We start from the raw sequence: 15,928 nt of genomic DNA on the forward strand, positions 1-15,928 counted from the left end.
CTCTTTCTTTCTCTTTCATGTTTGTATTTTCATTTATGAAGGAAGGGAAAGCACAACAGTCTTTCTCTCACACAAGTCGTGGTTCTTGCTTTTCTTCTTTTTTTTTTCTTTTTTCTTTTAATTTAATTCCGATATTTCGACGATCTTTAATTGTAAAATCTATATACGTGAATGAATGCTTTATGTCCGTGTATGTAGTGTATGTATTGTTATTAACAGAGGAAAATAACGAAGAAAAGAAAAAGCAATTAAAAACGACAACAACAACAACAATAACAACAACGAAAATCTCTTACGAAACGTTGTTTCATTCTTGATATTATTCTCATAATTATAGTGTAATTACTTTTCCTCATCTATGTCTCTTCGTTTTAATATATGCATATAAATACCGGCAAATATTAATCGGATTTACTGATAAGACGATAGTAAACGTGAACCGAGCTTAAATACGTGATTTATATATGGTTCGTCTTTGTTTATTCATTATTTATCATTTGTAAATTGATTTCTATCGCTTATTTCAATTATTATTTATTTATTTATTATTATTCTTTTTCTTTTTTTTTAGTAATAACCTTCGACTCGCGAGACATATGGAAACACTTGCTTACACGATACTTCTCCGTAATTTTTCTTTCTTTTTCCTTTTGTTTGCTTTTTAAAAAATAGTTTTATTTAAAAAAAAAAAAAAAAAAACGAAGATAATGAAGAGAGAAGTTACATGGTATATCGGTTAATTACTAAGAACAGAAAACATTTAGGTTAATCGTGTTCCTATCTTCCATTTAAGTTTCGACCTCGCGTCAAGTAGTTTAACGAATTACTATGAGACTTTATCTAAAGAGGACATTCGAGTCAAGGAATTGCGGCACATAACGAGAGAAATTATCGTGGAGAACTTTGTACGTGCCATTTTGATTTCTATCCCTGTGTCACGTATTCGCGTGTTCTCCTCTTCCCCGTTTCAATTTTATTTATTTATAGTAATTATTATCAACATTCTCGATAAGAGAAATTCTTTTTCAATTTCTCTTTTTTCTTTTCTTCTTTTTCTTCCTTTTTTTTGTGAAAATTTTAAAGACGAACCATTGCAACCCAATATACTCGATGTAATCCGCGCGTCAAAAGATCATCATTTTTTTATCATTGAATTTGTTGCAATATCGATGATTTATATATATATATATGTTTATATTAAATATTACGGATATTGACCGTATACATTTTTCTTTCCGACGTTTCAAATGTTTAATATAATATAATATTATATAGACTATATATCAACTACAGGAGACTATATTTTAATTTTAGTTATTTTTCTAGTGTAAATGTATATGTAAACGTATGTATATTATGTGTCCGTGTATACGTTTATATTATACGTATTATATTGCGTATGGCAACTTTTTCTCTTTATCAATAAGGGAAATAAAAAATTACAAGTCGAAATTGCACGCGTTAGCTTTCGTAATGGGAGGATGATGTCATGTACCGATTAGATAAGTTTATTATTATCAATTAATAAAGAAAAAAAAAGAACAGAAAGTAATGTATAAAATAAATACATAAATAAATAAATATTGATACAATATTAGATAAATATAAAAAAATATTTATAGGATCTAGAGAATAAATATAATAAATATAATATTGACAACAATGTGATAAAAAATAAAAAGAAAAATATAATAGAATTAAATAAATAAAAAAGATGTGTATATATATATATATAAAAAAAGAAAAAAATCTAAACAAAAACAAAATAATAAATATAAAAAAAAGAAATAATTAAAAAGCGTAATGTCCGACTAGATTAATAAATAAAATTAAAATTAATATTATTATAACTTAACGCAACATACATAAACGCAAATGCCGACGATATATTATTATCTATATCTATTTTTTCTAAAGTTTTACTTAAAAATGAAATTTTCATGTACTATCGGTGACTTCCCTTACCTATCTTTTTTTTTTCTTTTTTTTTTTTTTTTCTTTCACTATGGTTTCTTTTTCTTTCTGCTTTTTCTTTTTCTTTCTTCTTTTCTTTTTTACATCCAAAAAATCATATTTTCGAATATCTCAAACGGATATTTTAGTTCGAGCTTATTAAACAACATGGTGCATTTCGTTTTCCTTCGTTTGCGAATTCTATGCGCGATTAATCGATTATTTATTTATTTAATTAATTAATTATTTATTTATTTATTTATTTATTTATTTATTGCTTATCGAATTTATTGCTCTTTTTCTCTCTACGATCGGCGACGAGGTAAAAACATTTCTACGTCTTATTCCCTTTTTTCATTCTCATTTGTTTCCTTTCCTTTTTTTTTTTAATCCTTTTCATTTATTTATCGGGACACGAACGAGCCAAGGAAGGAATTTATTTCGATCGTACGTACGAAGATAAATTATTGAATATTTGAAAACCGATCTTTTAAAGCTCCTCGTCCTTTCCTCGTTCCGTTTTCTTTTCCTTTTTTTTCCTTTTCTTCATTTATTTATTTTTGCTCTTGTTAATTTATTTTCTCTTTCGAAGGACCGAGAAAAAAAATAAATATATATATGTATATAGAATTTTCATGGTTCGTACATACAATCAATCCCCTCACTTTCTCGATGTTTTCATGACGATGACGATATGACACGACGATGTGTATGTGCACGCGTGCGCGCGTGTATGTGTGTCTGCGGTGACGATGATTAATTTATTATAATTATAATTATAATAATTATTATTATTATTAATATTATTATTATTATTATTATTATTATTATTATTATTATTATTATTATTATTATTATTATATTATTACAAAATTATTCTCAAGACGATCGTCGCCAATTTGGGACGTGGGGCTAAAACAACGATCATCGCGTGACTTTTATAAATCCGAAGGATTTTCTTTTCTTTTCTTTTTTCTTTATTCTTTATTTTTTTCTTTTCTTATCCTTCCTTTCGTTTCTTCCCCTTTTATTTTTAGCCACACAGGCCACAGCCACACCCTTTCTCACTCCCACGAAATTCTAAAGTGTTTTAAATTCGCCCTTCTTCGGGGTAAAAGTGTCTCAATTTATTTTATTTATATTAATAGTTTTATTTTATTTTATTTATTTTTCCATTCGTTGCCTCTTCATACTCTTTTTTCGTTGTGTTTTCGTTCCTTTCCCATTATCCTCCTCTTTAGTTGAAAATGTCGCGATCCTTTCGTCGGCCATTGAAAAAAATGCCGGGAAATTCAAAAATTTCTTTAACAATTTCTTAAATTCGTCCCGTTTTTCTTCACTTTCTCTCGCTCTCTTTTGTTCTTTCGAATCTTTGAAGAAAAAGAAAAAAAAAAAAGAAAAAAAAATTAAATCCCGCGACCTATACTCTCCTATCGTTCATTTTGAGTTCAAAAAGTTACGCGTCACCCGCTAATAACTATGGAAAAAAAATAAGCGGGAGATTTAAAAAAATTCTTTTGTTTTTCCTCTTTTCTTCCTTTTGTCTCTCTCTTTTCTTTTTTTGGTAAACTTAAAAAATAAATAAATGAATATCACGCGAAATTTATTATTCGAAAAAACGAGCGACAACTTTTACCTTGTTCGAGATTCGAGATTAATCGAAGTGTTTGCCGCGAAAATCTGGGTCAACGAGGGAGCGACCGAGCGAGTCGAGCTTCTGCGTGGTTGGCACGCGCATTAATTACGTCGCGCGTGGCTCAAGCTCTCTTTTTAATAACGCGCCATTGTGTTTTTCTCTTTCTCTCTCACTCTCACTCTCATTCTCTTTCTCTCTCTACCTCTTTCTCTTCGTTTTCTCTCATTTCTACCTTGGACTTCGTTGCCGCGGAAATACCAAAATGATTTCGCGCATTCTTGCTCGATTAAAAAGAGAATAAATAAATACAAAAAAAAAAAAAAAAAAAAAAAAAAAGAGTAAGAGGTAAAAAAATAGCGGAAATATGAAGAAAAACAGGTTCGTTTCTTTGAAGTAATTCTATTTGGTTCCTTTCTTTCTTTCGTCCTTCTTTTTCTTTTTTTCCTTCGTAATAAATTTCTTTTCGACTTATACTTTAGCGTTTTCTCACGTTGAAGTTAAAAAAAAGAAAGAAGAAATTTCCTTTCGAAAAATCATCTCAAAATTCGACTGCTTCTTCGACGGCAGTGTGCTCCTCGTTAATTTTCGATTCTTCACGTCAACGTAGATGTAAGATTTCAAAATTGATTTCTCTTTTCTTGTCGTCCTTATTAAAAATACCGAAGTGAAAATAATTTATGAAGAATATATATATATGTGTGTATATATATATATATATATATATATATATATACACATGTAATATGTATATACATATAAGTGAGTTATTTCGAAGGGTGTGGCGGGACGATCGGTCGCTATTGCCGAAGCGCGAAAGAAGATAATAATAATAATTGCGGTTTCGTTAAACTTCGATGTTCGCCTATAAATGTATATAGTTCGTTGTTTCGAAACATTGCTTTTTTGACCCCGTACGTGTCGTCATAGAGATTCTTTTTTTTTAAATCATTTTATTTATTTTTTTTTATCTTTTTCTTTTCTTTTTTTTTTCCTTTTTAATATTGCCTCTATAAAATACGTGTATACCAACGTTACGCATCTATTATTTCTCGTGTGTTTAATTTTAGTTTTAGGTTTAGTTTTAGGTTTAGTTTTAGTTTTAGTTTTAGTTTACTTTAGTTAGATTTTTTTCTCTATTTTTCTTTTTTTTCTTTTTTACTTTTTTTTCTTTTCACTATTCCTTTCCCCTCTTCTTCACCCTAAAATACACGCGAGAAACGTGCTTGCGCGTATGTGTATGTGTATATGCGTGTGTGTGTACGTGTTCATGCTTAAGCGTATAATATATATATATACAGAGTCTATATTCGAAAGATACGATTGTATCTTCATTGTTATATTCATGACTGATAGCCGATAATGAAATAAAGAAAAAGAAAAAAAAAAAGAACAATCGGTGAAAAGAAAAAAAAAGAGAGAAGGAAGAAACAATCGCAATATAAATAAATAAAATGTCTCACGTGAGAGAAAGAGTACGCTCGCGCACAACAATCGTTGTAAATACCTTGATTCCATTCGGACGATTCATTGAAATAGTGAAAAAGAAATGAAAAAAGAAAAAGAAATCAAAAAAAAAGAAAAAAGAAATAGAGAAAACGAGAGTAAAATCTCAATTATTATCGCTTTTATAGTTGCCTTCCTTTCTTTCCTTTTTTTTTTTCATATATCCGCGATTAATAATACATATGGCCGACCGATCAACACGGAATACACAGATATAATCGTACCTTCTGAATTGCCACGTACTTCTCTCTCTCTCTCTTTTTCTTTGTATAACCGTATTTGCACGTTCGTGAGTTTGTGCATGCGCAGACCGAAATCGCGTATAAATGGAGAGGAGAAGAATATAAATACCATATACGTACAGAAAAAGTATATAGAAACGTTAAACGAGGGATAGAAAAGAAATATTTTGTAATTGTCCAAACGCGCGTTAATTCGTCACGAATCGAATTAACTTTCTCATTCGAATAATAATAATGATAATAATAATAATAGTAATGATAATAATGATAATAATAATAACAATAGTAATAATAATAATGATATTGCGCAAATGCGCAATAAAAGAAGCGCGATAAACGATTATAATAAACGCGATTCGGTAATGCGCAGCGTAATTGCCTCTTGGAATTGTTCGCGCGAATGTACGAGTATATATATATATATATATATATATATATGTATGTATATGTGCGTGCGTGTGTGTGTGTGTGTGTGTATTGTATGTCGTTAGTTCCACATTATTATAATCTGATCGATCCCAACCGAAATAGCACGTATACATATATACATATATATACACACACACATATGCATACACACATACATATATATGCATATGTGTGTATATATACATATATATATATACATATATGTATATACGAACAAATTGTCCGCAATATACCAAATAGTATTCCCCCCTTTTATTTTTCAATTCTTTCTGTGTTCGAATTAAACAGACGTTCGCATTTCTTTTTCTTCTTCATTGTATTTTTTGCATATATCTATATATTTACGCGTGCTATTATTTCATCAGCTACTTATTCCTTTTAATTTTTATTTCTTTTCTTCTTTAATATTTCATATTTTGAAATTGAAATGGAACCGACGATATAATTCATTCTCATACGTCTCGATACGAATGTTTTATATATATATATATATATCTCTCTTTCTCTTTCTCTTTTCTTTCTCTCTAGTTCTCTTTCTCGACGAATTTTCTAAAATCATTAGCGAGTATACTTCAAGAATCATCTTCGTTACGAAAATTTCGTTAAGAAGTTCGTGTCGTATAATACGATTATAATTGTATCATTCGTCGAAGACCGAAAAGACCTTAAAAAATGTCGACGCGATTTGTATCACAACGTTTCGCGTCATCGTCATTATTATCATCTCAATAATTCGAAAAAGATTACCTTTTTTTTTTTTTCCTTTCGTGAGATATTTTTATGTTGATACCATTGAAAATCCATTGCGGATTTAAGTTCAGCTAATTTTAAGTTATTTGGGATAAATAGTGCCTTCGTTAACGAGCTCGCGACTAGTATCGTACGCGCTAGTAAATATATATATATATATACTATATATATATAATAATATAATATAATATAATAATATATAATATAGTAATGTAATAGGTATAACCGACTAAGATGACTAGATAGCAGTGTGGACGTCAATCGTTCGACGTGTGTGTGTGTATATGTGTATGTATGTAAGTGTGTGTATGTGTGTACGTTCTTCTTAATTTTTTTGTTTTGTTTTTTTTTTGTTCTCTCTTTGTTTCTTTTAAGACTTAAATATTACTGGACGTTTTTGAAAATGTTAGACATTATTGATCACCGACTATGTCTTCCTTCTCTTTCATCATTACCTACCGTCTTTAATTTCTTCCTCTTCACTGGCACTTTACTACTTAATATCTATGGCAAACCTTTTTAAAGATCGACCCGTTCGATGCTTTCGCTTGTTTGCTTGCTTTCTTGTTTACTTGCTTGCTTGCTTGTTTGCTTGCTTTCTTGCTTTGTTGCTCGCTTGCTCGCTCTCTCTCTCTCTCTCTCTCTTTCTGCATATCTTCCCTTTCTTCTTCTTTTCCCATTTTGTCATTTATCCAACTACCGCGAGAAGCCGCTAGCTTTCTCTGAGAGAGTTTGCAGTGGCACAGCCGTCGAGCTTGTTGAATTTCTCGTAACGCTGCTACAAGCCTCGATTTGGACTCTGCTGATGTTGCTGCTGCTGCTGCTGCTGCTGCTGCTGTTGTTGCTGCTGTTGTTGTTGTTGTTGTTGAGGTCCGTTGGTACAATGCTGATGTTGATGTTGTTGCTGTTGTTGTTGAACATCTTCGTCCCGAAGACAAGCAGATTCGAGATGCTTGTTTAAATAGGATTTAAGAGCGAACGTTTTGTGACATCTCGAGCACTCGTAATTCTTGTCGGCCGAATGGGTTTGCATGTGCGCGCGCAGATTCGAACGATCGGCAAATGCCTTACCGCAGTGTGCGCATCCGTAAGGCTTCTCACCTGTGTGGCTACGAAGATGACCCTGAAGTAGCCAAGGCCTTGAGAACATCTTCCCGCAAACACCACAGCTGTGGGCGAGCTTGTGCGTTAGCACGTGCATCGCCAGGGCTGGCATGCTGACATACGCCTTGCCACAGTGAATGCACTTCTTTGCCGACTGAGAATCGAGACTACGATGAGTTTGCTTGTGCCGCGATAAATTCGACGAGGTAGCATATTGTTTGCCGCATTCGGTGCATGTGAACTTTGGCCTGTCCGGTTGAACGGCTTCTTTATCGGGCACCACGGCACCATTGTTACTCCCGCGACGTTTCGAACGACCATCGGACACAAAGAAGGCCTCGTAGGTATAGGCGACCGTTTTGCTGGCACCATTACCGCTACTGTAAATAATTCCTTTGATTAGACTTTAATCGACTAATTTCATTAATTTAGATCAACGATTATTCAAACACCTGTCTGTTACGAACTCTCTTTTATTATTATTTTGATAACGTGTCGGTTATAAATTGATTTCATCGTTATAAGGATAATCGACAATCTGTAGCAATTATATGTCGCGTATAAAGAGAGCATGCGTGTGTTCGTCTTTTTTCGATCGTTGAATCTATCAATGGTAGAATCGAGCGTTAAGATTAAAGATGTATGAATAATTTTTAACGATTACCGACAGTAGGTATCATTGTTAAGATTGATGGATTAAAATAGGTCACTATGCAATAGGTGTGTGTGTGTGTGTGTGTGTGTAACGTACAAGGTATTAGATGGAATACTGAGAGTTTGCCAAAGAGAAGATATTATCTTAAAGGTACGATCACTCACCCGTCCCTTCCGTTACAATTTCCAGAAACGTTGCCTTCCGCAGTGGCCGGAGATTGGGGCTGAGGTGGCGCATGTTCTTGCTGACGAAGCTGAGCATTTTGAGACGTTGGTACTGGCACCAAAACGGAAACCGGTATCGGTTGGGGCGAAGGTGCTCTTTGTAATTGTTGGGTCGGTTGTTGTTGCTGGTGTTGCTGGTGGTGTTGCTGTTGCTGTTGTTGTTGTTGTTGCTGTTGTTGTTGTTGTTGTTGTTGTTGCAATTGCACGATAGGTTGTGCTTGAGTCGTCTGGGGTGCCGAGAGAGTATGAATGAAAACGGAATGCGTGGGTGCTGCTGGTGAGGCACTCAAATCGAGGATAGCCTGAGCCGCTGATAGATCTTCCTCGGCCGAGGTACGTATTTCGGTGGTTGGTTGAAGACTATAAGGCCGATAAATGTCCTTCTTCTTAGGTGGCAAGGATAGAGCGGTGCCGGTGCTGGTAAAACACATGGACAAGCTTTTTCTTGGTGGTAAATTGTGGGAGATCGTAGTAACGTTGGAGGGCGTAGGTGTCGGTTGCAGAGACGCTCCATCGCTCGAGACAACTGGTATATCCTGTGGGGGTGGCGAAGGTACCACTGGCTGTGCCAGTTCCGCAGCCGATCGCAAAGTTGCATATTTCGGTGGCTCCTCGTGACTGATCCATGCTTCGTGCGTATAACCTGATCCAACAAAAATATATAAATTAATATTTATGATACGTTATTAAAAATTCATCATCTATTTTAGTTAAGAGTTAATAGGGGGATTACAGCTAATCGTGGATTAAGAATCTTGATCTAAGCGCAAGCGCTAAAACCTCTTACGTGTATCAAATAAACGTAAGAGACGGTGATATGAATATTTCAGTCACTGAATCATTCTTCAACGGAGCAGCATTTCATTTCCTGCCTGTCGCATGCGCCAGCTGTTTCCTCCATGTGCTACCATTACCGAGTAATACGAAGGGATCATAAACGGGGAGAGGAGGAAGAGGGAGAGATTGGTAATAGGGGGAGGTGATTAGAGAAGGGTGAGATATCGAGGAAACGTAGACATATTTGAATTAGAATTTCCAATTAGAATGAATGGATATGTAACGTGTAATTAGACTTTTTTTTTCCTCCCTCTTTCTCTCTCTCTCTCTCTCTCTCTCTCTCTCTCTTTTTATTTCCCTCTCATTCTCTGTAGAAAATCACGCATTACTCTAACGATGTTTCATCGGAAACCCCATCTAAATCGTCTTCTTTTTCCAATCGACTTTTACCACGACCGAAAATCATTTGACCTTCGATGTCTATCACGGCCAACAACAAGGATCGATAGTGGTAATACCACAAGAGTACAAGGGACGATAAATTGGTATATATATACCTATATACTATATACAGCCATATACATATATAAAACTAGACAATGTAAAACGCTCGTTAGGGTAACTTTATCGATCGATTCTCTTAAAACGATCACGAATCGATCCCTCAAATTCTACCGAAGAAAAGTGAGAAAAAAAAGAACAAACAAAAAGCAGGTCAAAGTACTTAATTAAAATGATTTCATGAAAAAAAAAAAACCACACGAAACATAAAGAAAGAAGAAGAAACAACGCTCGTTAAGATAACTTTATCGATAGGTTCCTCTTAAAATACGATCTACATTGATCCCTCAATTGCTACCGACGAAGGAAAAGAAGAAGCAAAAAAAAAAAAGAAGGAACAAAACACTTGATTAAAATAATTTCACGGAGAAGAGAAAAAGAAAAGGAAACACGAAAAAAGAAAAAAGAAAAAAGCTCGTTAGGATAACTTCACTGATCGATTCCTCTTAAAATACGATCAAGAGATTGAATACTTGAGTCTCACCGAAGAAGAAAAAAAAGAAACGGAAAAAAGGAAGTTCTAAGTAGGTACTTAATTAAAATGATTTCACGGGATGGATGAAAGCGAGGTGTGGAGAGATGATGGGGGGTGGGGGGGTGGGGGGTAGAAGAAAAAGAGGAACAGAAAAAGAGAAAAACGTAAAGAAGAAACAAAAAAATAATAATAAAAAAAACGAAAAAAAAATATATATATATATCGCGAAGGGATGAATCGCGTAAGTTAGAGAGTGGAAGAAGAGGTTGAGTGGTGGAGAGGATGTGGGGAGGAATATAGGGGGTTGAGAAGATATGCAACGTGCGCCACGCGCATCGGCACGACGCGAGTTCGTGGGAAGGCACATACGATAGCAATAAATCAGAAAAGTGTGTTGCCGATCGATCAGCGGCCGCGCATCTATTATTGGTTGGAATAAAAGGGAAGTCAATATCCAGAGAAGACAGTGGCCGTGTCTGGAAGTACGTTTCATCAACGAGCCTGAAAAGAAGAGAAAGAGTGAAAGAGATAGGATAGAGCGGGGGAGAGAAGAAGAGAAGAAGAGAAGAGAAGAGGGAGGTAGGGTTAGGCGAGAACAACGGCAAAGAGCGGGAGGAGCGGGGGATATAGAGTTGAGGAGAAGGGGCTAGAAGGGTGAGAGGGAGGGATACAGAGAGAGAGAGAGAGAGAGAGAGAGAGAGAGAGAGAGAGAGAGAGAGAAGAATACAGAAGCCGAGGGAGGCAGAGAAAGGGATGGAATCGATAATATCGGATGAACACTTCGTGCGCACCGGTCTGTTCACTCGAGTTTATCCGTACGATGGAAATCAATTTTTCTTTTTCGGTTTTTTGTATTTTATTTTCTGTTTGTTTGTATGTTTGTTTTTATTCCTTTGTTTTGTTTGTTTGTTTGTTTGTTTGTTTCTTTCTTTCTTTGCTTCCTTCGATTCTTCTTTCTTTCTTTACTTTCGGATGAGTAACGTAAAAAAAGAAAGAGAGGGAGAGAGAGAGAGATTTCGTGAATATTGCGAGATAAAAAAAAGAAAGATAAGAGAGTATTCTTTTAGAAATATTTATTCGAATTTTTCGAGTAATCGTGAATAAGTGAAGAATAAAATTGAATATTCGTAGTTATCAATGGATCCATAAACCAGCACACGTGTGTCTATGTATGTGTGGGAGAGAAAGAGAGAGAGAAAGAAAGACAGAAAAAGAAAGACAGAAAAAGAAAGATTGATAGAGAGAAAGATTTTTATCGTGTTAGGGCGTAATTTAAATTTATGTAAAGAAAAGTTTTAAAGATTTCCGATGAAAGCTTTTTCTCTCTTTTTTTCTCTTCTTTTTTTTTTAAAGAACGGAAATTTTTCACACCTCGTGATAGAAATGATATATATATATATATATTATATATATAATATTAATTTCGATCGGTATTCGAATAGTAGTAATTAAAAGATAAGTAAATAGAAGAGAATTCAATTAATCAGAAGAATCACATTTTCTCTACGAGCATACGCAGTGTCCCCTTTCATTGAATAGAACTGGATTATATAATTCTGATCAGGAAACGTGTCTATGGGAATGTATATACGTATCTATAGATATCTAGAATCATTCATCAACTATATTCTATCTATTATTTTATCTAACGAAATCTAAATGAACTTTAAGAATCTTTGCGCGATTAATTGAAATTATAATTATTTTCTCTTTTAAATTATGTTCTTTATATATACGTACACGCACATTTATACATATATATATTTTTTATTAATATAAATTCGATCTAAATCGAACTATCCGATATTAAGATCGTAAAACGATTGATGAATATTCTGAAGTCAAGATTATCAGAATGTAAGAGAAATTGAAAATACATTTTTCAACGCGAAAAATCTCGATAGAATTTTGAGAAGAAAAAGATGGAAGCAAAAGAAAGAAAAGAAGAAAGAAAACGAAGGAAAAACTTCGCGAGGACAAATTTTGATCCATCAGAAAATTTCGAGATATGTTCGAAATCGGATAGCTCGAAAACGGGTGTGTCTCCAAACGTTGATAATGATGCGTTCTAGTATGCGTGCGACGCATGTCCAGAATTCGCCGAATCATCCTCGAGGACGATCGAGAACTATCCACGAGCTTTCCTTTAAAAGCATGTTAGTAATGACCTTCTTGTATAGATATAGACGTATATCTATATAGGTACGTATATTTATATATAAGACAAAATAAGTCAAAAAGAGGAAGGGAGAGGGAGAGAGAGAGAGGAAGAGAGGGTGAGAAAGAGAAAGAGAGACAGCGAGAGAGAGAGAGAAAGAAAGAGAGATATTACGTGGAAGAGAATCACGCCATTGTTACGACAGTTTCCGTCCACTACTGCAATCTTTCTATAGCATGCACAACCACCCCAGCGGGCGTGTCACGTACAGTCGCTCCTCTCTTCTTCCTAACAACCCACGAATTTCAAAGTTCTCCCTGAGAGAAAGAGAGAGTGAGAAAAGAAAGGAAGAAAGGAAAAAAAGAAAGAAAAAAGGGACAAATAAAAGATAGAAAAAAAAGAGAAGATAAAAAGAAAAACGAAATGAGAGGATGACACAAAGGGATTCCAGAACAAAACGAAAATTCCAGTCAGAATTCGCGATGATAATGTTAGTCAGAGAGAGAGAGAGGGAGAGAGAGAGAGAGAGAGAGACAGAAAGAAAAAAGCGTGGGCGTGGCATTGAGAGAGAGAGAGAGAGAGAGATCTGAAGAAAAAAAAAAAGAAAAGAAAAGAAAAAAGAAAAAGCAAACGAAAAAGAGAAAGAAAAAGAAGAAGAAGAAAAAGATTATTAGATATTTCTAATCGTTCGTAGGCTTTCCATCGTTCGGTAAAAGAATATCGATTGGTATAACAAAGCTGTAACATATAAGTGGGTATCCGAGAAGCGGTTGGACTGAAAAGCGATCGAAATTACGTAACAGGCGGTCGAGCTAGCTCGCTAGCTCGTGGAATTTTTCGTCAAATATATAACAATGGTGTTTCTTCAGCTCGAAACCTTTATCCAGTCCATTTATCTATCCATTCATCTATGTATCTATCTTGTTTTTCAATCTTCCGTTTTTTTTTTGTTTTCTTTACACGCGCGAGACTCGATGTATTTTTCTTTCTTTCTTTTTTCTCTTTTTTTCATACGAGTTAACCTTGGAAAAGGAATACGAGGGAATATATATGTACGTACGTACGTATGTATGTATGTATGAATGTATGTATGTATGTATGTATATATGTATGTATTTATGTATGTATGCATGTATGTATGTATGTATGTACGTATTGGTCCGTGTACATTTGTCGAAAGTAATTGACAACCACACTTATAAATGATGTTATCGTTGGTATAATAAAATACTGTAAGATGCCTCACCGTGATAATAAAGAGCGCCAGAAGCATTCAACGGTGGTGGACTTGGCGCGGTAGCACCAGCGGTAGGACTGTGAGGACCCCAACAGGTTTGCTGATGATCGACCTGCCTGTTATCGCTATCACCGACAACGTCGATCTCCTCCTCCTCAGGCTCGTGGTGTTGCCTATTATGTTTCTTGTCCATAACCAAGGAAGAAGAATTTCTATGGAGATCATGACCGGTAGTCGTGGTGTTAACGTGTTCCTGTTCGATACCAACCGAGCCGTTTTGCTCGTGTTGCTGATCATCGAGCCGATCGGGCCAGGGATAAGCCTTCCATTTCTTGGCCATGAGGCAACGCGGCATATTGAGAAGGCGGCAGCAGCTGCCCACGAGGTTGCTTATTATTACGAATCTTGTAATCCCCGATTATTTTTAATAATAATAAGAAGAAGAAGAAGAAAAAGAAGAGGAAGGGAATTCGTTGACGCGTATTCCCAACACCGGCACCCGTAGCACCCACAAATAACGCAACACCTAGTGCACCCGCGAAAACGCTCGACGACGACGGCTCCGGCGACGGCACCGTCCTCAGGAACGTCCCAGCACAACTCGTCGTCGACGTCGTCGTAACGGCGCCGACGTCTCCGTCGCGGCCGTCCGTCGCTCACTGCCGTCGTCGTAGGACGAGGAACTTCGAACCCGTTCTTCTTTCTCTTCTTCTCTTTGTCCTCGTCGTCGTCGTCGTTGAGCTCCTCGCGGATGCGGATGACGGAGCGGGCCTTCTTCGACGCTCCCAGCCACACCGGCTTCGTCTTTTCTGCCTGACGCTGGTGGAAGATCTGCAGCCTCGTCATGGGCACGGCGAGGGCAGCTCCTTAACCGGATGCACCGCCACCATGCCAGCCGAAACTCTAGCTCGCGCTCGTTCCCTCTCTCTCTCTTTCTCTCTCTCTCTCTCTCTATCTATCTATCTATCTATCTATCTATCTATCTATCTATCTATCTATCTCTATCTCTCTCTATCTCTATCTCTTTCTCACCCCCTCTACCTCTCTTACCCTATTTATCTCCAACACCCTCTTTCTCGCGCCCCCGCCCTTTCGGAAAACTTGCCGATCGTTTTACTAAATCGTTCCAATTTTTTCTATATCGTATCTTATTAGCACCGATCTCAGCCATCCATTCCAACGTTCCTTCCTCCCTTCTTCCTCCCTTTCCTTCGTTCCAACTTGGTTACTTCTTCGGTGACGTTCTCCGTCACACACCGCGCAATGACAATTGTGGGGTGGCTTCGAATACGACGACGACGAAGACGGGGTGCGACTGTCGGTCTGGCACTGCGCTCCTACCGGATACACCCCTCCACACCAATCCACGCTTTATCCACGTCCTTCTGCTTCTTCTTCTTCTTCTTCTTCTTCTTCTTCTTCCTTCTCTTCCTCTTCTTCCTCTTTCTCCTCTTCTTCCTCCTCCACCTCCTCCACCACCCTTCTTACACCGAAACACGCGAACGTTTTCTCTCCCTCTCGCAATCAGAGAGAAAGAGACTAGTTCGGCACCCCTGTCGTCCCTCCGTTGCGGCTGCCATCGAGTCGAGAACGTTGAGAGAGGGCGCTAGCGTCGTCCATCCTATCGTTGCTGGTGGTAGTGACAGTAGTGGTGGTAGTAACGGTGGTAGTGGTAGCAATAGTGGTAGTGGTAGCGATGGTGATGTGGTGGTGTTGCTGCTGCTGCTGCTGCTGCTGCTGCTGCTGCTGCTGCTGCTGCTACTGCTGCTGCTGCCACTGCCACTGCTGCTGATCCATGCTAGAAAGAAAGATAGATAGATAGAGAGAGAGAGAGAGAGAGGATGAGAGGAGAACGAGGGTAAGAGAAAGAGAAAGAGCTTGTCTGCGCAACCCCTCGAGGGTGCCACGATATGGTGCTCTTCGATTCCTGCAACAAGCACGAGGGCGAGCACGACGACGCAACCCAGAAGCTCGTTTGCGTGTCTATGTGCAGAATAACTCGCTGGCGAGCCGGCACGCTTCCGCGCCAGAAAGAAAAGAGAAGAGAGAGAAGAGAGAGAGAGGGAACGAGAGAAAAAAAAAGAAAAAAATGAAAAGGAGGAAAGAAAAAAGGAAAAACAGGAACGATCCTCGTGTGTGCCATCACTGGCGTAAAGAGTTCTTCATGCGAATTTTTTCCCGACTTTTCTCTCCCTTCTTTTCTCTCTCTCTCTCTCTCTCTCTC

General features: G+C 36.7%; 1 protein-coding gene across 1 annotated transcript; it reads right to left on the reverse strand.

The window, feature by feature from the left end:
• Nucleotides 1-6,245: 6,245 nt before the first annotated feature.
• On the reverse strand, nucleotides 6,246-15,433 carry LOC122632316 (zinc finger protein 184-like). The gene is made up of 3 exons (XM_043819000.1): nucleotides 13,714-15,433; nucleotides 8,437-9,139; nucleotides 6,246-7,997 (listed from the first exon to the last, which is right to left on the reverse strand). The coding sequence occupies exons 1-3, from the start codon at nucleotides 14,057-14,059 to the stop codon at nucleotides 7,292-7,294; spliced, it is 1,755 nt and encodes a 584-aa protein (XP_043674935.1). The 5' UTR covers nucleotides 14,060-15,433; the 3' UTR covers nucleotides 6,246-7,291.
• Nucleotides 15,434-15,928: the final 495 nt, after the last annotated feature.

The sequence above is a fragment of the Vespula pensylvanica genome, chromosome 1, assembly GCF_014466175.1.
Source record: "Vespula pensylvanica isolate Volc-1 chromosome 1, ASM1446617v1, whole genome shotgun sequence".
NCBI lineage: Eukaryota > Metazoa > Arthropoda > Insecta > Hymenoptera > Vespidae > Vespula > Vespula pensylvanica.